At 48.7% G+C, this 24,540-nt stretch overlaps 1 protein-coding gene across 3 annotated transcripts in view; it reads right to left on the minus strand.

Annotated features, from left to right (window-relative positions):
- Positions 1-2,773: 2,773 nt before the first annotated feature.
- Positions 2,774-24,540, minus strand: part of braf (B-Raf proto-oncogene, serine/threonine kinase) — a 106,827-nt gene continuing 85,060 nt past the window's right edge. For 2 of the 3 annotated variants that reach the window (XM_065021226.1, XM_065021225.1), the window contains 6 exons: positions 21,288-21,334; positions 20,059-20,177; positions 16,578-16,709; positions 13,666-13,800; positions 7,874-8,024; positions 2,774-3,522 (listed from right to left, as the gene is read on the minus strand). In XM_065021226.1, coding sequence (XP_064877298.1) covers positions 3,500-3,522; positions 7,874-8,024; positions 13,666-13,800; positions 16,578-16,709; positions 20,059-20,177; positions 21,288-21,334 — 607 coding nt within the window. In that variant the 3' untranslated portion in view covers positions 2,774-3,499. Of the gene's footprint in view, positions 3,523-7,873; positions 8,025-13,665; positions 13,801-15,621; positions 16,710-20,058; positions 20,178-21,287; positions 21,335-24,540 lie in introns of those variants that run through there. The other variant, XM_065021224.1, reaches the window with a different exon arrangement.

Raw genomic sequence — 24,540 nt, forward strand, 5'->3', positions numbered from 1 at the left:
ACATGATGACCGGTGTCTAGGAGGTCCTCGTCACGTGACGACCGGTGTCTAGGAGGTCCTCATCACGCGTTTCATTCTTCACATGATGACCGGTGTCTAGGAGGTCCTCGTCACGTGTTTCATTCTTCACATGATGACCGGTGTCTAGGAGGTCCTCGTCACGTGTTTCATTCTTCACATGATGACCGGTGTCTAGGAGGTCCTCGTCACGTGACGACCGGTGTCTAGGAGGTCCTCGTCACGTGTTTCATTCTTCACATGATGACCGGTGTCTAGGAGGTCCTCGTCACGTGTTTCATTCTTCACATGATGACCGGTGTCTTCGTCCCAAATGGAGCCCCTCTTCCTCCTCCGGGGAACACTACCTGAGCCAACCGAGTGCACCGTAAAGGGAATGGGGATCCGTTTGGGGACGTAGCCGATGCCCCATCTTACACAGCTTTTTGGCTTCCCCAACAGAACATCAACTGTGTTCCCTTCACAGACGGAACATGATGCATTTGGAAATTGAGTTTAGGGGTGTTTAACAACTTAAAAATTCATGTTGTGACGGGATTTATTTGTTAAAAATAATAAAAATAAAAATAAATAAAAAAGGGAAGTCTCTATTTTTGCTTCTTCGATACGTCCCTCCCTCACAAAGAGACAGAAGCTGTTAAAACAACACTAGATGGCTCTCCCGCTCTCAATAACCACAATTCAGAAAATGTCATTAACAAATGGCTCAATAGTTTTACAGGCCTGCCTGTCTACAAAATAAAAAAAAAGGCAAAACGACATCGACAAAAGATAAGTAAAAAAAACTGCTCCTTCAACACCCTGGAATGACCGCTGCATGACTACAGAAAGGACAGATAGGATAGAAAGGACAGATAGGATAGAAAGGGCAGATAGGATAGAAAGGACAGATAGGATAGAAAGGACAGATAGGATAGAAAGGACAGATAGAAAGGACAGATAGGATAGAAAGGACAGATAGGCAGAAAGGACAGATAGGTAGAAAGGACAGATAGGTAGAAAGGACAGATAGGTAGAAAGGGCAGAAAGGACAGATAGGTAGAAAGGACAGATAGGATAGAAAGGGCAGAAAGGATAGAAAGGACAGATAGGCAGAAAGGGCAGATAGGTAGAAAGGACAGATAGGATAGAAAGGACAGATAGGATAGAAAGGACAGATAGGATAGAAAGGACAGATAGGTAGAAAGGACAGATAGGATAGAAAGGACAGATAGGATAGAAAGGACAGATAGGATAGAAAGGACAGAAAGGATAGAAAGGACAGATAGGCAGAAAGGACAGATAGGTAGAAAGGACAGATAGGTAGAAAGGACAGATAGGTAGAAAGGGCAGAAAGGACAGATAGGTAGAAAGGACAGATAGGATAGAAAGGACAGATAGGATAGAAAGGACAGATAGGCAGAAAGGACAGATAGGTAGAAAGGGCAGATAGGCAGAAAGGGCAGATAGGTAGAAAGGGCAGAAAGGACAGATAGGTAGAAAGGACAGATAGGATAGAAAGGACAGATAGGATAGAAAGGACAGATAGGATAGAAAGGACAGATAGGACAGAAAGGACAGAAAGGACAGATAGGTAGAAAGGACAGATAGGCAGAAAGTTAGAAAAGGGAACGCCCCCCCCCCCTCCAAAATAAAATGGTCAGAGAGACTCTCCGTCCTCCACCCCCCCCCGTCCTCCACACCCCCTCTCCGTCCTCCACCCCCTCCCCCCATACCCCTGTAAGCTAGGTCCTAGAGGATTGTGATCGGGCTCCCCCCGCCCCCTCCTCAAAACACCAAGTCAAAACACCAAGTCTGAAGAGGCACTTGGCAGCCATCTTAGATTCACACAGTTTCTTTTTCTAGCAGACCGGTTGTTGTCCCTTCCAAAACAACGGTCCTCGGCTGATTTCAAAAAGGCTCTTTGTGACGCTAACGTAGCGAGCGGAGTTCCCCACCTCTGCTTTTCAGGGGAAACGGAAGTTAGGTTGAACACATTGTGTATCCCTGAACAAAAAAAAAAAGAGGATGTTGCCGTTTTTCCGGTCGACTCCACATAAACTAATCAAAAGGATCCAAACAAGGGGTTGTGGAGGAGTGGGGGAGTGGAGGAGTGGAGGAGTGGAGGAGTGGGGGAGTGGAGGAGTGGGGGGAGTGGAGGAGTGGGGGGGAGTGGAGGAGGGGAGTGGAGGAGTGGGGAGTGGAGGAGTGGGGGGAGTGGGGAGTGGAGGAGTGGGGGAGTGGAGGAGTGGGGGAGTGGGGGAGTGGAGGAGTGGGGGGAGTGGGGGTGGGGGAGTGGAGGAGTGGGGAGTGGAGGAGTGGGGGAGTGGAGGAGTGGGGGAGTGGAGGAGTGGGAGGTGGAGGAGTGGAGGAGTGGGGAGTGGAGGAGTGGAGGAGTGGAGGGTGGAGGAGTGGAGGGTGGGGAGTGGGGGAGTGGAGGAGTGGAGGAGTGGAGGAGTGGGGGAGTGGAGGAGTGGGGGAGTGGAGGAGTGGAGGAGTGGGGGTTAACATGGAGTTCTGCTGTGAGCGAAATGACAAAGGCAAGATCCCGGAGTCTGGGGAAAAAAATGTGGAAAAGCATCCTTCATTGGAAAATGGATCTGTGAGAGAGAGCGCTGAGGGGACAGTCTCAGAGTCGCTGTCCTTTCAGTGAGGCTTGAGTCGAGCGTATTCGTGTGTGAACCTATCACCGGGTAGGAATGCTTTGTAGTGACAGTAAAAACATCAACAATCTCGTCAACAAAAACAAGAAGAACAAAAAGCTCAGAACACCCCCCCCCCCCCCCCCCACATATCCTTAAAATCACAAAACAAACAAGAACTGGGGATTTTTTCTTCTTCAAATAAATTAATTATTTCAAGTCCTCTTCCCACAGGGTCGACTCCACCCCCCTGGGAAATCCAGCTTATCAGCGATTGGCTCAGACCTGGCCCCTTCATCTCGGGTAACCAATGAGCAGCCAGGAAAGAAGTGTGGTTTCCTGTGCCTGTAGCTCCGCCCTCTTCGTCATGGAGGGGAGTGAGAAGGCGTGTGCTGCCCAAACCCATCGACCTCTAACCTCTCTTGACCCCTAACCCCAATCCTGTCCTTGTGCTCTCAACAGTTATATTCCTCCTTCATCAGTCCTACAATCAAGAAGTGCTGTTCTCTCCTTTTACAGTTTTCACCTTCATCCTCTGGTTTGGTTTCTTCGGTGTGTCTTCAATTTGTGTGTCATTCAACTTTTCTTTTCCTTGTTTCTAAAATCAGATTTTGTAGTTTTCCCCCCGATGTGGTGATTCCCCAGCGGAGATGTAGAGCTCCTGAGACGTGGATCGGAGAGAGGAAGAGGCGCTCTGTCTGTCTCTTCAGGTGTGGAAAGTAGAAAACAGCACGTTCTTTTGAGACTAGGATGTTGGTTTGTGGTTAAAATGGATGAAGTAATCCACCGCAGGAACACAAGACTTGTTGAAGAGGGACGAGGGATGAACTGGCTGAACTGGTGGAATCTGGATCAGCATCTTATTTAAATGCTGAAAACTCCCCTGGAATGAAGAGAAAAGAGAGAAGATCAGGTTGGAAGAGAGGAGAGAGAGACAGCAGTACAGAGTGGAAGAGAGAGAGGAGCGAGAGACAGCAGTACAGAGTGGAAGAGAGAGAGGAGAGAGAGACAGCAGTACAGAGTGGAAGAGAGAGAGGAGAGAGACAGCAGTACAGAGTGGAAGAGAGAGAGGAGAGAGAGAGAGAGAGAGACAGCAGTACAGAGTGGAAGAGAGAGAGAGAGAGAGCAGAGAGTGGAAGAGAGAGAGGAGAGAGACAGCAGTACAGAGTGGAAGAGAGAGAGGAGAGAGAGACAGCAGTACAGAGTGGAAGAGAGAGAGAGGAGAGAGAGACAGCAGTACAGAGTGGAAGAGAGAGAGAGGAGAGAGACAGCAGTACAGAGTGGAAGAGAGAGAGAGAGAGAGAGAGACAGCAGTACAGAGTGGAAGAAGAGAGAGAGAGAGAGACAGCAGTACAGAGTGGAAGAGAGAGAGGAGAGAGACAGCAGTACAGAGTGGAAGAGAGAGAGAGAGAGAGAGACAGCAGTACAGAGTGGAAGAGAGAGAGGAGAGAGAGAGGAGAGAGGAGAGAGAGAGGAGAGAGGAGAGAGAGACAGCAGTACAGAGTGGAAGAGAGAGAGACAGCAGTACAGAGTGGGAGAGAGAGAGAGAGAGAGGAGAGAGAGACAGCAGTACAGAGTGGAAGAGAGAGAGAGGAGAGAGAGAGACAGCAGTCAGAGTGGAGAGAGAGAGGAGAGAGAGACAGCAGTACAGAGTGGAAGTGAGAGAGAGGAGAGAGAGACAGCAGTACAGAGTGGAGAGAGAGAGAGAGAGAGAGAGACAGCAGTACAGAGTGGAAGAGAGAGAGGAGAGAGAGACAGCAGTACAGAGTGGAAGAGAGAGAGAGAGAGAGAGAGAGAGAGTGGAAGAGAGACAGCAGTACAGAGTGGAAGAGAGAGAGGAGAGAGACAGCAGTACAGAGTGGAAAGAGAGAGAGGAGAGAGAGACAGCAGTACAGAGTGGAAGAGAGAGAGGAGAGAGAGAGGAGAGAGGAGAGAGAGACAGCAGTACAGAATGGAAGTGAGAGAGAGGAGAGAGAGACAGCAGTACAGAGTGGAAGAGAGAGATGAGAAGAGAGAGAGGAGAGAGAGACAGCAGTACAGAGTGGAAGAGAGAGAGGAGAGAGAGAGCAGTACAGAGTGGAAGAGAGAGAGAGAGACAGCAGTACAGAGTGGAAGAGAGAGAGAGAGAGAGACAGCAGTACAGAGTGGAAGAGAGAGAGAGGAGAGAGGAGAGAGAGAGAGACAGCAGTACAGAGTGGAAGAGAGTGAGAGAGAGAGAGAGGAGAGAGACAGAGAGAGAGAGAGAGAGAGAGTGGACAGAGAGAGAGTGGAGAGAGAGAGAGAGAGAGAGAGAGAGAGAGACAGCAGTACAGAGTGGAAGAGAGAGAGGAGAGAGACAGCAGTACAGAGTGGAATAGAGAGAGAGGAGAGAGAGAGGAGAGAGAGGAGAGAGAGACAGCAGTACAGAGTGGAAGAGAGAGAGGAGAGAGACAGCAGTACAGAGTGGAATAGAGAGAGGAGAGAGAGAGGAGAGAGGAGAGAGAGAGGAGAGAGAGAGAGACAGCAGTACAGAGTGGAAGAGAGAGAGGAGAGAGACATCAGTACAGAGTGGAATAGAGAGAGGAGAGAGAGAGGAGAGAGGAGAGAGAGAGGAGAGAGGAGAGAGAGACAGCAGTACAGAGTGGAAGAGAGAGAGAGGAGAGAGAGACAGCAGTACAGAGTGGAAGAGAGAGAGAGGAGAGAGACAGAGTGGAAGAGAGAGATAGGAGAGAGAGACAGCAGTACAGAGTGGAAGAGAGAGAGAGGAGAGAGAGAGGAGAGAGGAGAGAGAGACAGCAGTACAGAGTGGAAGAGAGAGAGGAGAGAGACAGCAGTACAGAGTGGAAGAGAGAGAGAGGAGAGAGAGACAGCAGTACAGAGTGGAAGAGAGAGAGGAGAGAGAGAGGAGAGAGGAGAGAGAGACAGCAGTACAGAATGGAAGTGAGAGAGAGGAGAGAGAGACAGCAGTACAGAGTGGAAGTAGAGAGACAGAGAGAGAGAGAGAGAGAGAGAGAGAGAGAGACAGCAGTACAGAGTGGAAGAGAGAGAGGAGAGAGACAGCAGTACAGAGTGGAAGAGAGAGAGGAGAGAGACAGCAGTACAGAGTGGAAGAGAGAGAGGAGAGAGAGACAGCAGTACAGAGTGGAAGAGAGAGAGACAGCAGTACAGAGTGGAAGAGAGAGAGGAGAGAGAGACAGCAGTACAGAGTGGAGAGAGAGAGAGAGAGAGAGAGAGACAGCAGTACAGAGTGGAAGAGAGAGAGAGAGAGAGACAGCAGTACAGAGAGAAGAGAGAGAGAGACAGCAGTACAGAGTGGAAGAGAGAGAGACAGCAGTACAGAGTGGAAGAGAGAGAGGAGAGAGAGAGAGAGAGGAGAGAGAGACAGCAGTACAGAGTGGAAGAGAGAGAGAGAGAGAGACAGCAGTACAGAGTGGAAGAGAGAGAGAGGAGAGAGAGACAGCAGTACAGAGTGGAAGAGAGAGAGAGAGAGAGCAGTACAGAGTGGACAGAGTGGAAGAGAGAGAGAGAGAGAGACATCAGTACAGAGTGGAAAGAGAGAGAGAGAGAGAGTGGAAGAGAGAGAGAGAGAGAGAGAGGGAGAGAGAGACAGCAGTACAGAGTGGAAGAGAGAGAGAGAGAGAGAGAGACAGCAGTACAGAGTGGAAGAGAGAGAGAGGAGAGAGACAGAGTGGAAGAGAGAGATAGGAGAGAGAGACAGCAGTACAGAGTGGAGAGAGGAGAGAGAGGAGAGAGAGAGGAGAGAGAGACAGCAGTACAGAGTGGAAGAGAGAGAGAGGAGAGAGAGACAGCAGTACAGAGTGGAAGAGAGAGAGAGGAGAGAGAGACAGCAGTACAGAGTGGAAGAGAGAGAGGAGAGAGAGACAGCAGTACAGAGTGGAAGAGAGAGAGAGGAGAGAGACAGCAGTACAGAGTGGAAGAGAGAGAGACAGCAGTACAGAGTGGAAGAGAGAGAGGAGAGAGAGACAGCAGTACAGAGTGGAAGAGAGAGAGACAGCAGTACAGAGTGGAAGAGAGAGAGAGGAGAGAGAGACAGCAGTACAGAGTGGAGAGAGAGAGAGAGAGAGAGACAGCAGAGACAGAGTACAGAGTGGAAGGAGAGAGAGAGACAGAGACAGCAGTGGACAGAGTGGAGAGAGAGAGAGAGAGAGAGAGACAGCAGTACAGAGTGGAAGAGAGAGAGGAGAGAGACAGCAGTACAGAGTGGAAGAGAGAGAGAGGAGAGAGAGAGGAGAGAGAGACAGCAGTACAGAGTGGAAGAGAGAGAGAGGAGAGAGAGAGGAGAGAGAGACAGCAGTACAGAGTGGAAGAGAGAGGAAAGAGAGACAGCAGTACAGAGTGGAAGAGAGAGAGAGAGAGAGAGCAGTACAGAGTGGAAGACAGAGAGAGAGAGAGAGAGGAGAGAGACAGCAGTACAGAGTGGAAGAGAGAGAGGAGAGAGAGAGAGGAGAGAGACAGCAGTACAGAGTGGAAGAGAGAGAGAGGAGAGAGGAGAGAGACAGCAGTACAGAGTGGAAGAGAGAGAGAGGAGAGAGAGACAGCAGTACAGAGTGGAAGAGAGAGACAGCAGTACAGAGTGGAAGAGAGAGAGAGGAGAGAGACAGCAGTACAGAGTGGAAGAGAGAGAGAGGAGAGAGACAGCAGTACAGAGTGGAAGAGAGAGAGAGAGAGAGAGGAGAGAGAGAGGAGAGAGACAGCAGTACAGAGTGGAAGAGAGAGAGAAGAGAGAGACAGCAGTACAGAGTGGAAGAGAGAGAGAGGAGAGAGAGAGGAGAGAGACAGCAGTACAGAGTGGAAGAGAGAGAGAGGAGAGAGAGACAGCAGTACAGAGTGGAAGAGAGAGAGGAGAGAGAGACAGCAGTACAGAGTGGAAGAGAGAGAGGAGAGAGAGACAGCAGTACAGAGTGGAAGAGAGAGAGAGGAGAGAGAGAGAGGAGAGAGACAGCAGTACAGAGTGGAAGAGAGAGAGAGGAGAGAGAGACAGCAGTACAGAGTGGAAGAGAGAGAGAGGAGAGAGAGAGAGGAGAGAGACAGCAGTACAGAGTGGAAGAGAGAGAGGAGAGACAGCAGTTCTGTTCTGATGTGCTAAACGAGTCTCATTGTGTCTATGTTCCAATCCTATCTATTATTTCAACAGGCCAAACCATTGATCACAGATCAGGTTACGTGAGCACATGGCAGTAACACTCTGACCATGGAGAAACTACAGGACCCCCAGCGCGTGTGTGGCCCCTCACCGTATCCCCCCTGTATCGGGGTTTTGGGGGAGGAGCAGGCATACAGGCTGAAGTCCTCCGTCTGGAACCCGGCTCGGTTCAGTGAGGGTTCCGACGCGGAGCGGTGGATCTTGGGTAAAGAACGCGCCAGCAGCTCAATGGACGCCAGGATCTGACAGAGGAGGTCAGAGGAGAAAACACAGGAGGTTATTAAGGTCATCCCTAGCCAATCACCTCTCTCGAATCACTCGTCTCAAATAGGAAGAAAGCTGACAGCCAAGTCAGAGAATCTTAGATTGAGGCTGTCAGCAGAACCTCAGCTGGTCAGTAGTTAGTGTCTGGTGACAGCAGCCCAGTGGTCAGTAGTTAGTGTCTGGTGGTCAGCAGAACCTCAGCTGGTCAGTAGTTAGTGTTGAGACAGGCCCTGGTGGTCAGTAGTTAGTGTCTGGTGGTCAGCAGTCAGCTGGTCAGTAGTTAGTGTTGAGACAGGCCCTGGTGGTCAGTAGTTAGTGTCTGGTGGTCAGCAGAAGTCAGCTGTGGTCAGTAGTTAGTGTCTGGTGGTCAGTAGTTAGTGTCTGGTGGTCAGCAGAACCCTGGTCAGTAGTTAGTGTCTGGTGGTCAGTAGTGTCTGGTGGTCAGTAGTTAGTGTCTGGTGGTCAGTAGTTAGTGTCTGGTGGTCAGTAGAGTGTCAGCTGGTCAGTAGTTAGTTGAGACAGGCCCTGGTGGTCAGTAGTTAGTGTCTGGTGGTCAGTAGTTAGTGTCTGGTGGTCAGCAGAAGTGTCAGGTGGTCAGTAGTTAGTGTCTGGTGGTCAGCAGAGTGTCAGCTGGTCAGTAGTTAGTGTCTGGTGGTCAGCAGAGTGTCTGCTGGTCAGTAGTTAGTGTCTGGTGGTCAGCAGAGTGTCTCAGCTGGTCAGTAGTTAGTGTCTGGTGGTCAGCAGAGTGTCTGGTGGTCAGTAGTTAGTGTCTGGTGGTCAGACAGTGTCTGGTGGTCAGTAGTTAGTGTCTGGTGGTCAGCAGAACCTCAGCTGGTCAGTAGTTAGTGTCTGGTGGTCAGCAGAACCTCAGCTGGTCAGTAGTTAGTGTTGAGACAGAACCCTGGTGGTCAGTAGTTAGTGTCTGGTGGTCACAGAACCTCTGGTGGTCAGTAGTTAGTGTCTGGTGGTCAGTAGTTAGTGTCTGGTGGTCTGGTGGTCAGTAGTTAGTGTCTGGTGGTCAGCAGAACCTCAGCTGGTCAGTAGTTAGTGTCTGGTGGTCAGCAGAACCTCAGCTGGTCAGTAGTTAGTGTCTGGTGGTCAGCAGAACCTCAGTCTGCTGGTCAGTAGTTAGTGTCTGGTGGTCAGTAGTTAGTGTCTGGTGGTCAGAGACAGGTCTGGTGGTCAGTAGTTAGTGTCTGGTGAGACAGGTCTGGTGGTCAGTAGTTAGTGTCTGGTGGTCAGGCCCTGCTGGTCAGTAGTTAGTGTCTGGTGGTCAACAGAACCTCAGCTGGTCAGTAGTTAGTGTCTGGTGGTCAGCAGAGTGTCTGGTGGTCAGTAGTTAGTGTCTGGTGGAGACAGTGCCCTGGTGGTCAGTAGTTAGTGTCTGGTGGTCAGCAGAAGTGTCTGGTGGTCAGTAGTTAGTGTCTGGTGGTCAGTAGTTAGTGTCTGGTGGTCAGTAGTTAGTGTCTGGTGGTCAGTAGTTAGTGTCTGGCTGGTCAGTAGTTAGTGTCTGGTGGTCAGTAGTTAGTGTCTGGTGGTCAGTAGTTAGTGTCTGGTGGTCAGTAGTTAGTGTCTGTGGTCAGTAGGTGTCTGGTGGTCAGTAGTTAGTGTCTGGTGGTCAGTAGAGTGTCTCAGCTGGTCAGTAGTTAGTGTCTGGTGAGACAGGCCCTGGTGGTCAGTAGTTAGTGTCTGGTGGTCAGCAGAACCTCAGCTGGTCAGTAGTTAGTGTCTGGTGGTCAGCAGACTCAGCTGGTCAGTAGGTGTCTGGTGGTCAGTAGTTAGTGTCTGGTGGTCAGCAGAACCTCAGCTGGTCAGTTAGTGTTGGTCAGCAGTCTCAGTGGTCAGTAGTTAGTGTCTGGTGGTCAGTAGAGTGTCTGGTGGTCAGTAGTTAGTGTCTGGTGGTCAGTAGTTAGTGTCTGGTGGTCAGCAGAACCTCAGCTGGTCAGTAGTTAGTGTCTGGTGGTCAGAACCTAGTGGTCAGTAGTTAGTGTCTGGTGGTCAGTAGTTAGTGTCTGGTGGTCAGCAGAACAGCTGGTCAGTAGTTAGTGTCTGGTGGTCAGTAGTTAGTGTCTGGTGGTCAGTAGTTAGTGTCTGGTGGTCAGTAGTTAGTGTCTGGTGGTCAGCAGAACCTCAGCTGGTCAGTAGTTAGTGTCTGGTGGTCAGTAGTTAGTGTCTGGTGGTCAGTAGTTAGTGTCTGGTGGTCAGCAGAACCTCAGGTGGTCAGTAGTTAGTGTCTGGTGGTCAGTAGTTAGTGTCTGGTGGTCAGTAGTAGTAGTTAGTGTCTGGTGGTCAGTAGTTAGTGTCTGGTGGTCAGTAGTTAGTGTCTGGTGTCAGTAGTTAGTGTTGAGACCTGTCCCTGGTCAGTAGTTAGTGTCTGGTGGTCAGCAGAACCTCAGCTGGTCAGTAGTTGAGTGTCTGGTGGTCAGTAGTTAGTGTCTGGTGGTCAGCAGAACCTCAGCTGGTCAGTAGTTAGTGTCTGGTGGTCAGTAGTTAGTGTCTGGTGGTCAGTAGTTAGTGTCTGGTGGTCAGTAGTTAGTGTCTGGTGGTCAGTAGTTAGTGTCTGGTGGTCAGCAGAGTGTCTGCTGGTCAGTAGTTAGTGTCTGGTGGTCACAGGTGTCTGGTGGTCAGTAGTTAGTGTCTGGTGGTCAGTAGTCAGTGTCTGGTGGTCAGTAGTTAGTGTTGTGGTCAGTTAGTGTCTGGTGGTCAGTAGTTAGTGTCTGGTGGTCAGCAGAGTGTCTGGTGGTCAGTAGTTAGTGTCTGGTGGTCAGCAGAGTGTCAGGTGGTCAGTAGTTAGTGTCTGGTGGTCAGCAGAGTGTCTGGTGGTCAGTAGTTAGTGTCTGTGGTCACAACCTCTGTCAGTAGTTAGTGTCTGGTGGTCAGTTAGTGTCTGGTGGTCAGCAGAACCTCAGCTGGTCAGTAGTTAGTGTGAGACAGGCCCTGGTGGTCAGTAGTTAGTGTCTGGTGGTCAGCAGAACCTCAGCTGGTCAGTAGTTAGTGTCTGGTGGTCAGTAGTTAGTGTCTGGTGGTCAGCAGAACCTCAGCTGGTCAGTAGTTAGTGTCTGGTGGTCAGTAGTCAGTAGTTAGTGTCTGGTGGTCAGTAGTAGTGGTCAGTAGTTAGTGTCTGGTGGTCAGTAGTTAGTGTTGTGTCTGGTGGTCAGTAGTTAGTGTCTGGTGGTCAGTAGAGACAGGCCCTGGTGGTCAGTAGTTAGTGTCTGGTGGTCAGTAGTTAGTGTCTGGTGGTCAGTAGTTAGTGTCTGGTGGTCAGTAGTTAGTGTCTGGTGGTCAGCAGAACCTCAGCTGGTCAGTAGTTAGTGTCTGGTGGTCAGTAGTTAGTGTCTGGTGGTCAGCAGAACCTCAGCTGGTCAGTAGTTAGTGTCTGGTGGTCAGTAGTTAGTGTCTGGTGGTCAGTAGTTAGTGTCTGGTGGTCAGTAGTTAGTGTCTGGTGGTCAGTAGTTAGTGTCTGGTGGTCAGTAGTTAGTGTCTGGTGGTCAGTAGTTAGTGTCTGGTGGTCAGTAGTTAGTGTCTGGTGGTCAGTAGTTAGTGTCTGGTGGTCAGTAGTTAGTGTCTGGTGGTCAGTAGTTAGTGTCTGGTGGTCAGTAGTTAGTGTCTGGTGGTCAGTAGTTAGTGTCTGGTGGTCAGTAGTTAGTGTCTGGTGGTCAGTAGTTAGTGTCTGGTGGTCAGCAGAACCTCAGCTGGGCTTTCCAGCAGTTTTTTCAAAAACACAGTGAGACGTTAGTGTGAATGTATTTCTAGTACTCTGAGGCCACCTGGTGGTGGGAAATAACACATTCTCCTTCATACATACAAGTTAAACAACTCCAAGGAGGGCTGGCTCGGTCCCCACACAGGTTAACCTCATGAGCAGGAAGAGGTTTCTGGTGAGGTGAATATCTTGGTGGGGTGGATAGTCTTGGTCATTTTAAAACATTCAGCTCAACCCCTGGCATGTACAGTGAAGTGTTCTCCATAGTTACCTGAGGGAATAGGGGTCCCGTCTCCATAGTTACCTGAGGGAATAGGGGTCCCGTCCTCCATCGTTACCTGAGGGAATAGGGGTCCCTTCCTCCATAGTTACCTGAGGGAATAGGGGTCCCGTCCTCCATAGTTCCCTGAGGGAATAGGGGTCCCGTCCTCCATAGTTCCCTGAGGGAATAGGGGTCCCGTCTCCATAGTTACCTGAGGGAATAGGGGTCCCATCCTCCATCGTTACCTGAGGGAATAGGGGTCCCGTCTCCATAGTTACCTGAGGGAATAGGGGTCCCGTCCTCCATCGTTACCTGAGGGAATAAGGGTCCCGTCTCCATAGTTACCTGAGGGAATAGGGGTCCTCCATCGTTACCTGAGGGAATAGGGGTCCAGTCTCCATAGTTACCTGAGGGAATAGGGGGTCCTCCATCGTTACCTGAGGGAATAGGGGTCCCGTCTCCATAGTTACCTGAGGGAATAGTCTCCATAGTTACCTGAGGGAATAGGGGGTCCCTCCATCGTTACCTGAGGGAATAGGGGTCCTGAGGGAATAGGGGTCCCTCTCCATAGTTACCTGAGGGAATAGGGGTCCCGTCTCCATAGTTACCTGAGGGAATAGGGGTCCCGTCCTCCATAGTTACCTGAGGGAATAGGGAATAGGGGTCCCGTCCTCCATAGTTACCTGAGGGAATAGGGGGTCCTCCATAGTTCCTGAGGGAATAGGGGTCCCGTCTCCATAGTTACCTGAGGGAATAGGGGTCCCGTCTCCATAGTTACCTGAGGGAATAGGGGTCCCGTCCCTCCATAGTTACCTGAGGGAATAGGGGTAGTTACCTGAGGGAATAGGGGTCCCGTCTCCATAGTTACCTGAGGGAATAGGGGTCCCGTCTCCATAGTTACCTGAGGGAATAGGGGTCCCGTCCTCCATCGTTACCTGAGGGAATAGGGGGTCTCCATAGTTACCTGAGGGAATAGGGGTCCCGTCCTCCATAGTTACCTGAGGGAATAGTCTCCATAGTTACCTGAGGGAATAGGGGTCCCGTCTCCATAGTTACCTGAGGGAATAGGGGTTACCTGAGGGAATAGGGGTCCCGTCCTCCATAGTTACCTGAGGGAATAGGGGTCCCGTCTCCATAGTTACCTGAGGGAATAGGGGTCCCGTCCTCCATCGTTACCTGAGGGAATAGGGGTCCCGTCTCCATAGTTACCTGAGGGAATAGGGGTCCCGTCTCCATAGTTACCTGAGGGAATAGGGGTCCCGTCTCCATAGTTACCTGAGGGAATAGGGGTCCCGTCTCCATAGTTACCTGAGGGAATAGGGGTCCCGTCTCCATAGTTACCTGAGGAGGGGGAATAGGGAATAGGGGTCCCGTCTCCATAGTTACCTGAGGGAATAGGGGTCCCGTCCTCCATAGTTACCTGAGGGAATAGGGGTCCTGTCCTCCATAGTTACCTGAGGGAATAGGGGTCCTGTCCTCCATAGTTACCTGAGGGAATAGGGGTCCTGTCCTCCATAGTTACCTGAGGGAATAGGGGTCCCGTCTCCATAGTTACCTGAGGGAATAGGGGTCCCGTCTCCATAGTTACCTGAGGGAATAGGGGTCCCGTCTCCATAGTTACCTGAGGGAATAGGGGTCCCGTCTCCATAGTTACCTGAGGGAATAGGGGTCGTTCCTCTCTCTTCTTCTTCATACAGTCAGCCATCAGCCTCCTCATGGCTTTAGGACAGTTGGAGCGCACCTTACTGAGGTCAGGAGACAGGTATCCCCGACCCACCATGAAGATTATCTAGAGGGGAGAGGTGGAGGGTTAGAGGTCAGGAGACAGGTAGCCCCGACCCACCATGAAGATTATCTAGAGGGGAGAGGTGGAGGGTTAGAGGTCAGGAGACAGGTAGCCCCGACCCACCATGCAGATTACCTAGAGGGGAGAGGTAGAGGGTTACAGGTCAGAGGTCAGGAGACAGGTATCCCCGACCCACCATGCAGATTATCTAGAGGGGAGAGGTGGAGGGTTAGAGGTCAGGAGACAGGTAGCCCCGACCCACCATGCAGATTACCTAGAGGGGAGAGGTAGAGGGTTACAGGTCAGAGGTCAGGAGACAGGTAGCCCCGACCCACCATGAAGAGATTATCTAGAGGGGAGAGGTGGAGGGTTAGAGGTCAGGAGACAGGTATACCCGACCTACCATGAAGAGATTATCTAGAGGGGTCAGAGGTCAGGGGTAGGAGACCTTGCTCAGGTAGGACAGGACCCCAGACATCAACTCATAGAGAACAGTATAAATGTATATTAAACAGGAGAGATATCTACCTGGTCTCTGTTATTGATGTTGGAGTAGGGCAAGGCCCCAGACATCAACTCATAGAGAACATTATAATAAATGTATATTAAACAGGAGAGATATCTACCTGGTCTCTGTTATTGATGTTGGAGTAGGGCAAGGCCCCAGACATCAACTCATAGAGAACATTATAATAAATGTATATTAAAACAGGAGAGATATCTACCTGGTCTCTGTTATTGATTTTTTATTTATTTATTTATTTCACCTTTATTTAACCAGGTGAGGCCAGTTGAGAACAAGTTCTCATTTACAATTGCGACCAGGCCAAGATAAAGCAAAGCAGTTCGACAGATACAACGACACAGAGTTACACATGGAGTAAAACAAACATACAGTAAAAAAAAACAAGTCTATATACAATGTGAGCAAATGAGGTGAGAAGGGAGGTAAAGGCAAAAAAGGCCATGGTGGCAAAGTAAATACAATATAGCAAGTAAAACACTGGAATGGTAGTTTTGCAATGGAAGAATGTGCAAAGTAGAAATAAAAATAATGGGGTGCAAAGGAGCAAAATAAATAAATAAATTAAATACAGTTGGGAAAGAGGTAGTTGTTTGGGCTAAATTATAGGTGGGCTATGTACAGGTGCAGTAATCTGTAAGATGCTCTGACAGTTGGTGCTTAAAGCTAGTGAGGGAGATAAGTGTTTCCAATTTAAGAGATTTTTGTAGTTCGTTCCAGTCATTGGCAGCAGAGAACTGGAAGGAGAGGCGGCCAAAGAAGAATTGGTTTTGGGGGTGACTAGAGAGATATACCTGCTGGAGCGTGTGCTACAGGTGGGAGATGCTATGGTGACCAGCGAGCTGAGATAAGGGGGGACTTTACCTAGCAGGGTCTTGTAGATGACATGGAGCCAGTGGGTTTGGCGACGAGTATGAAGCGAGGGCCAGCCAACGAGAGCATACAGGTCGCAATGGTGGGTAGTATATGGGGCTTTGGTGACAAAACGGATTGCACTGTGATAGACTGCATCCAATTTGTTGAGTAGGGTATTGGAGGCTATTTTGTAAATGACATCGCCAAAGTCGAGGATTGGTAGGATGGTCAATTTTACAAGGGTATGTTTGGCAGCATGAGTGAAGGATGCTTTGTTGCGAAATAGGAAGCCAATTCTAGATTTAACTTTGGATTGGAGATGTTTGATATGGGTCTGGAAGGAGAGTTTACAGTCTAACCAGACACCTAAGTATTTGTAGTTGTCCACGTATTCTAAGTCAGAGCCGTCCAGAGTAGTGATGTTGGACAGGCGGGTAGGTGCAGGTAGCGATCGGTTGAAGAGCATGCATTTAGTTTTACTTGTATTTAAGAGCAATTGGAGGCCACGGAAGGAGAGTTGTATGGCATTGAAGCTTGCCTGGAGGGTTGTTAACACAGTGTCCAAAGAAGGGCCGGAAGTATACAGAATGGTGTCGTCTGCGTAGAGGTGGATCAGAGACTCACCAGCAGCAAGAGCGACCTCATTGATGTATACAGAGAAGAGAGTCGGTCCAAGAATTGAACCCTGTGGCACCCCCATAGACACTGCCAGAGGTCCGGACAGCAGACCCTCCGATTTGACACACTGAACTCTATCAGAGAAGTAGTTGGTGAACCAGGCGAGGCAATCATTTGAGAAACCAAGGCTGTCGAGTCTGCCGATGAGGATGTGGTGGTTGACAGAGTCGAAAGCCTTGGCCAGATCAATGAATACGGCTGCACAGTAATGTTTCTTATCGATGGCGGTTAAGATATCGTTTAGGACCTTGAGCGTGGCTGAGGTGCACCCATGACCAGCTCTGAAACCAGATTGCATAGCAGAGAAGGTATGGTGAGATTCGAAATGGTCGGTAATCTGTTTGTTGACTTGGCTTTCGAAGACCTTAGAAAGGCATGGTAGGATAGATATAGGTCTGTAGCAGTTTGGGTCAAGAGTGTCCCCCCCTTTGAAGAGGGGGATGACCGCAGCTGCTTTCCAATCTTTGGGAATCTCAGATGACACGAAAGAGAGGTTGAACAGGCTAGTAATAGGGGTGGCAACAATTTCCGCAGATAATTTTAGAAAGAAAGGGTCCAGATTGTCTAGCCCGGCTGATTTGTAGGGGTCCAGATTTTTCAGCTCTTTCAGAACTTCAGCTGAATGGATTTGGGAGAAGGTACTTGATGTTGGAGTAGGGCAAGGCCCCAGACATCAACTCATAGAGAACAGTATAAATGTATATTAAACAGGAGAGATATCTACCTGGTCTCTGTTATTGATGTTGGAGTAGGGCAAGGCCCCAGACATCAACTCATAGAGAACTATCCCGAAGGCGTAGACGTCGGACTGGAAGCTGTAAGGGTTCTTATCCTGCAGACGGATGACCTCTGGGGCCTACAGGCAGACAGCAGAGTCACACAGTTTACCAAGATATACAGCCACATTGGGCTCAATTACAGTCAAATCAAGAAGTACACTGACAATTACAATTCTCTTCAAAATGGAGGAACATTTGGAATTATAATTTTTGTGTTTACTTCCTGAATTGATTGGAATTGACCTTTCACCCTGTACACTGGGTCTCAAAAGTATCGTCCTTGCGCCTTCCATCCTCGCCTCCTCCTCAAACCGCACTGGAGGAGAAGATTTGAGGTACCGCCCCCCCCAGACCCTCTCCACCAATGAGTTTTGAGATGGAGGCCAGAAGAGAGGAGGGTAAGGAATTGAGGAAAGACTAATTGCGTCCCGAGCTCATGTCACATTTAGACTGATGCATTTATTGACTGTGTTTCCTAAAAACAAACAGATATCTGATCCTTTCAGAGCAGCTCTGATAACGTAGATTACACATTCTGACAACGTAGATTACACATTCTGATAACGTAGATTACACATTCTGACAACGTAGATTACACATTCTGATAACGTAGATTACACATTCTGACAACGTAGATTACACATTCTGATAACGTAGATTACACATTCTGATAACGTAGATTACACATTCTGACAACGTAGATTACACATTCTGATAACGTAGATTACACATTCTGATCCTTTCAGAGCAGCTCTGATAACGTAGATTACATTCTGATAACGTAGATTACACATTCTGACAACGTAGATTACACATTCTGATAACGTAGATTACACATTCTGATAACGTAGATTACATTCTGATAACGTAGATTACATTCTGATCCTTTCAGAGCAGCTCTGATAACGTAGATTACATTCTGATAACATAGATTACACATTCTGATAACGTAGATTACACATTCTGACAACGTAGATTACACATTCTGATCCTTTCAGAGCAGCTCTGATGACGTAGATTACACATTCTGATCCTTTCAGAGCAGCTCTGATAACGTAGATTACACATTCTGACAACGTAGATTACACATTCTGACAACGTAGATTACATTCTGATAATGTAGATTACACATTCTGATAACGTAGATTACATTCTGATGACGTAGATTACACATTCTGATAACGTAGATGACACATTCTGACACATTCTGATAACGTAGATTACACATTCTGATAACGTAGATTACACATTCTGACAACGTAGATGACACATTCTGATAACGTAGATTACACATTCTGATAACGTAGATTACACATTCTGATAACGTAGATTACACATTCTGATAACGTAGATTACACATTCTGATAACGTAGATTACATTCTGATAACGTAGATTACACATTCTGATAACGTAGATTACACATTCTGATAACGTAGATTAGACATTCTGATAACGTAGATTACATTCTGATAACGTAGATTACATTCTGATAACGTAGATTACATTCTGATAACGTAGATTACACATTCTGACAACGTAGATTACACATTCTGACAACGTAGATTACACATTCTGATAACGTAGATTACACATTCTGATAACGTAGATTACACATTCTGATAACGTAGATTACATTCTGATCCTTTCAGAGCAGCTCTGATAATGTATATTACACATTCTGATAACGTAGATTACACATTCTGATAACGTAGATTACACATTCTGATAACGTAGATTACACATTCTGATAACGTAGATTACACATTCTGACAACGTAGATTACACATTCTGATAACGTAGATTACATTCTGATAACGTAGATTACACATTCTGACAACGTAGATTACACATTCTGACAACGTAGATTACACATTCTGATAACGTAGATTACACATTCTGATAACGTATTCTGATAACGTAGATTACACATTCTGATAACGTAGATTACACATTCTGATAACGTAGATTACACATTCTGATAGCAAGGCAGTTAACCCACTGTTCCCCTGAACAAGGCAGTTAACCCACTGTTCCCCTGAACAAGGCAGTTAACCCACCGTTCCCCTGAGCAAGGCAGTTAACCCACCGTTCCCCTGAACAAGGCAGTTAACCCACCGTTCCCCTGAACAAGGCAGTTAACCCACTGTTCCTAGACCAGTTAACCCACTGTTCCCCACTGTTCCCCTGAACAAGGCAGTTAACCCACTGTTCCCCTGAACAAGGCAGTTAACCCACTGTTCCCCTGAACAAGGCAGTTAACCCACTGTTCCCCTGAACAAGGCAGTTAACCCACTGTTCCCCTGAACAAGGCAGTTAACCCACTGTTCCCCTGAACAAGGCAGTTAACCCACTGTTCCCCTGAACAAGGCAGTTAACCCACTGTTCCCCTGAACAAGGCAGTTAACCCACTGTTCCCCTGAACAAGGCAGTTAACCCACTGTTCCCCTGAACAAGGCAGTTAACCCACTGTTCCCCTGAACAAGGCAGTTAACCCACTGTTCCCCTGAACAAGGCAGTTAACCCACTGTTCCCCTGAACAAGGCAGTTAACCCACTGTTCCCCTGAGCAAGGCAGTTAACCCACTGTTCCCCTGAACAAGGCAGTTAACCCACTGTTCCCCAGGCGCTGAAGACGTGAATGTTGACTAAGGCAGCCCCCACACCTCTCTGATTCAGAGGTTTAAATGAACAGGGTGGGGTATGAACAGGATGTTGACTAAGGCAGCCCCCCCACACCTCGCTGATTCAGAGGGTTAAATGAGGAAGACACACTTCAGTTGGACAACTGACAAGGTATCCCCCTTTCCCTAGATTGAATTCTAATAATGTAGAATAATGTAGATTGAATTCTAATAATGTAGAATAATGTAGATTGAATTCTAATAATGTAGAATAATGTAGATTGAATTCTAATAATGTAGAATAATGTAGATTGAATTCTAATAATGTAGAATAATGTAGATTGAATTCTAATAATGTAGAATAATGTAGATTGAATTCTAATAATGTAGAATAATGTAGATTGAATTCTAATAATGTAGAATAATGTAGATTGAATTCTAATAATGTAGAATAATGTAGATTGAATTCTAATAATGTAGAATAATGTAGATTGAATTCTAATAATGTAGAATAATGTAGATTGAATTCTAATAATGTAGAATAATGTAGATTATTGAATGTAGAATAATGTAGATTGAATTCTAATAATGTAGAATAATGTAGATTGAATAATGTAGATTGAATTCTAATAATGTAGAATAATGTAGATTGAATTCTAATAATGTAGAATAATGTAGATTGAATTCTAATAATGTAGAATAATGTAGATTGAATTCTAATAATGTAGAATAATGTAGATTGAATTCTCTTGCTGGTTGTTTAGTCTATTCAGGTTCTCCTCTTAATCCCTGCAGTATCACTCACCATCCACAGGATGGAGCCAGAGAGCTGTTCAAACTGGTGGGAGCCGCTCCAACGGGACTTCACTGTGGCCAGGCCGAAGTCTCCTATCTTCACGGTCAGGTCCTCGTGTAGGAAGATGTCTGGGAGGGGAGGGGGTTAAGGAACAGAAAGCTAAGGGACTGCTGGGGGAGCTCAGTCTGGGGAGAGAGGGGAGCTCAGTCTGGGGGAGAGGGGGAGCTCAGTCTGGGGTGGAGAAGGGGAGCTCAGTCTGGGGTGGAGAGGGGAGCTCAGTCTGGGGTGGAGAAGGGGAGCTCAGTCTGGGGTGGAGAAGGGGAGCTCAGTCTGGGGAGGAGAAGGGGAGCTCAGTCTGGGGTGGAGAAGGGGGAGCTCAGTCTGGGGTGGAGAAGGGGAGCTCAGTCTGGGGTGGAGAAGGGAGTCTGGGGTGGAGAGGGGGAGCTCAGTCTGGGGTGGAGAAGGGGAGCTCAGTCTGGGGGGGAGGGGAGCTCCGTCTGGGGGGGAGGGGAGCTCCGTCTGGGGGGGAGGGGAGCTCCGTCTGGGGGGAGGGGAGCTCCGTCTGGGGAGGGGGAGCTCCGTCTGGGGAGGGGGAGAACTCCGTCTGGGGGGGGGAGGGGGAGCTCCGTCTGGGGGGAGAGAACTCCGTCTGGGGGGAGCTCCGTCTGGGGAGGAGAGGGGGAGCTCCGTCTGGGGGAGGGGGAGCTCCGTCTGGGGGGGAGGGGCTCCGTCTGGGGGAGAGGGGAGCTCCGTCTGGGGAGGAGAGGGGGAGCTCCGTCTGGGGAGGAGAGGGGGAACTCCGGGGGAGAGGGGGAACTCCGTCTGGGGAGGAGAGGGGGAACTCCGTCTGGGGAGGAGAGGGGGAACTCCGTCTGGGGAGGAGAGGGGGAACTCCGTCTGGGGAGGAGAGGGGGAACTCCGTCTGGGGAGGAGAGGGGGAACTCCGTCTGGGGAGGAGAGGGGGAACTCTGTCTGCACCAACACTCGTCTCCGTCTCACCTAGTTCACCTGAAGATAGAGGCTCTACCTGTAGGGCCCTCTGAATAACAGCGTCCTGCTAAATGACTACCATGTAAAAACAGATCTGAACACTATGTCCTATCGATGACATGTTGATTAGGTGACACAGCGGAGAGGGGTGATTATGACTGCCTTCCTTATAGAATGGGTCAAAGGTCAGACAGACTGGAAGGTGCTTGTTGGAAAAAAGGTGAAAGGTCAGAGGTCAGAGAGGATACTGTTGCTCTTCAGGTCTCTGTGGATGATGGATTTGGCGTGCAGGTAACTAGGGAGGAAAACCACAACAATCCCATGTTAATTAGTAGAGCTCCCCTGGTGCAGACATCAATAAACACTGGTACACTAGACATATTTACAGTCCCAGGTAAATTAGTAATCAATAAACACGGGTACACTAGACATATTTACAGTCCCAGGTAAATTAGTAATCAATAAACACTGGTACACTAGACATATTTACAGTCCCAGGTAAATTAGTAATCAATAAACACTGGTACACTAGACATATTTACAGTCTCCTAACCTCCACTGTACCAGTCAGTCCACGTTAAGACTCTCCTAACCTCCACTGTACCAGTCAAGACTCTCCTAACCTCCACTGTACCAGTCAGTCCAGGTTAAGACTCTCCTAACCTCCACTGTACCAGTCTGTCCACGTTAAGACTCTCCTAACCTCCACTGTACCAGTCTGTCCACGTTAAGACTCTCCTAACCTCCACTGTACCAGTCAAGTCTCTCCTAACCTCCACTGTACCAGTCAGTCCAGGTTAAGACTCTCCTAACCTCCACTGTACCAGTCTGTCAGTGTTAAGACTCTCCTAACCTCCACTGTACCAGTCTGTCAGTGTTAAGACTCTCCTAACCTCCACTGTACCAGTCTGTCCACGTTAAGACTCTCCTAACCTCCACTGTACCAGTCTGTCAGTGTTAAGACTCTCCTAACCTTCACTGTACCAGTCTGTCCAGGTTAAGACTCTCCTAACCTCCACTGTACCAGTCTGTCCACGTTAAGCCTCTCCTAACCTCCACTGTACCAGTCTGTCAGTGTTAAGACTCTCCTAACCTCCACTGTACCAGTCAAGACTCTCCTAACCTCCACTGTACCAGTCTGTCCACGTTAAGACTCTCCTAACCTCCACTGTACCAGTCAAGACTCTCTTAACCTCCACTGTACCAGTCTGTCAGTGTTAAGACTCTCCTAACCTCCACTGTACCAGTCTGTCCACGTTAAGACTCTCCTAACCTCCACTGTACCAGTCAAGACTCTCCTACCCTCCACTGTACCAGTCAAGACTCTCCTAACCTCCACTGTACCAGTCAAGACTCTCCTAACCTCCACTGTACCAGTCAAGACTCTCCTAACCTCCACTGTACCAGTCAAGACTCTCCTAACCTCCACTGTACCAGTCTGTCCATGTTAAGACTCTCCTAACCTCCACTGTACCAGTCAAGACTCTCTTAACCTCCACTGTCCACGTTAAGACTCTCCTAACCTCCACTGTACCAGTCTGTCCACGTTAAGACTCTCCTAACCTCCACTGTACCAGTCTGTCAGTGTTAAGACTCTCCTAACCTCCAGACTCTCTTAACCTCCACTGTACCAGTCTGTAACCTCCACTGTACCAGTTAAGACTCTCCTAACCTCCACTGTACCAGTCTGTCAGTGTTAAGACTCTCCTAACCTCCACTGTACCAGTCAAGACTCTCTTAACCTCCACTGTACCAGTCTGTCAGTGTTAAGACTCTCCTAACCTCCACTGTACCAGTCTGTCCACGTTAAGACTCTCCTAACCTCCACTGTACCAGTCAAAGACTCTCCTAACCTCCACTGTACCAGTCAAGACTCTCCTAACCTCCACTGTACCAGTCCACTGTACCAGTCAAGACTCTCCTAACCTCCACTGTACCAGTCAAGACTCTCCTAACCTCCACTGTACCAGTCAAGACTCTCCTAACCTCCACTGTACCAAGTCTAACCTCCACTGTACCAGTCAGTGTTAAGACTCTCCTAACCTCCACTGTACCAGTCTGTCCACGTTAAGACTCTCCTAACCTCCACTGTACCAGTCTGTCAGTTAAGACTCTTAACCTCCACTCTCAAGACTCTCCTAACCTCCACTGTACCAGTCTGTCCAGTGTTAAGACTCTCCTAACCTCCACTGTACCAGTCTGTCCACGTTACTCTCCTAACCTCCACTCTCCTAACCTCCACTGTTAAGACTCTCCAACCTCCACTGTACCAGTCTGTCCACGTTAAGACTCTCCTAACCTCCACTGTACCAGTCAAGACTCTCCTAACCTCCACTGTACCAGTCTGTCCACGTTAAGACTCTCCTAACCTCCACTGTACCAGTCAAGACTCTCCTAACCTCCACTGTACCAGTCTGTCAGTGTTAAGACTCTCCTAACCTCCACTGTACCAGTCTGTCCACGTTAAGACTCTCCTAACCTCCACTGTACCAGTCAAGACTCTCCTAACCTCCACTGTACCAGTCAAGACTCTCCTAACCTCCACTGTACCAGTCAAGACTCTCCTAACCTCCACTGTACCATCAAGTCAAGACTCTCCTAACCTCCACTGTACCAGTCAGGTTAAGACTCTCCTAACCTCCACTGTACCAGTCAAGACTCTCCTAACCTCCACTGTACCAGTCTGTCAGTGTTAAGACTCTCCTAACCTCCACTGTACCAGTCAAGACTCTCTTAACCTCCACTGTACCAGTCGTTAAGACTCTCCTAACCTCCACTGTACCAGTCTGTCCACGTTAAGACTCTCCTAACCTCCACTGTACCAGTCAAGACTCTCTTAACCTCCACTGTACCAGTCTGACTCTCCTAACCTCCACTGTACCAGTTAAGACTCTCCTAACCTCCACTGTACCAGTCTGTCAGACTCTCCTAACCTCCACTGTACCAGTCAAGACTCTCCTAACCTCCACTGTACCAGTCAAGACTCTCTTAACCTCCACTGTACCAGTCTGTCAGTGTTAAGACTCTCCTAACCTCCACTGTACCAGTCTGTCCACGTTAAGACTCTCCTAACCTCCACTGTACCAGTCAAGACTCTCCTAACCTCCACTGTACCAGTCTCCTAAGACTCTCCCTCCACTGTACCAGTCAAGACTCTCCTAACCTCCACTGTACCAGTCAAGACTCTCCTAACCTCCACTGTCTAACCTCCACCAGTCAAGAGACTCTCCTAACCTCCACTGTACCAGTCAAGACTCTCCTAACCTCCACTGTACCAGTCAAGACTCTCCTAACCTCCACTGTACCAGTCAAGACTCTCCTAACCTCCACTGTACCAGTCAAGACTCTCCTAACCTCCACTGTACCAGTCAAGACTCTCCTAACCTCCACTGTACCAGTCTGTCCACGTTAAGACTCTCCTAACCTCCACTGTACCAGTCAAGACTCTCCTAACCTCCACTGTACCAGTCTGTCAGCGTTAAGACTCTCCTAACCTCCACT

The sequence above is a fragment of the Oncorhynchus nerka genome, linkage group LG8 (genome assembly GCF_034236695.1).
Source record: "Oncorhynchus nerka isolate Pitt River linkage group LG8, Oner_Uvic_2.0, whole genome shotgun sequence".
Classification (NCBI taxonomy): Eukaryota; Metazoa; Chordata; class Actinopteri; order Salmoniformes; family Salmonidae; genus Oncorhynchus; species Oncorhynchus nerka.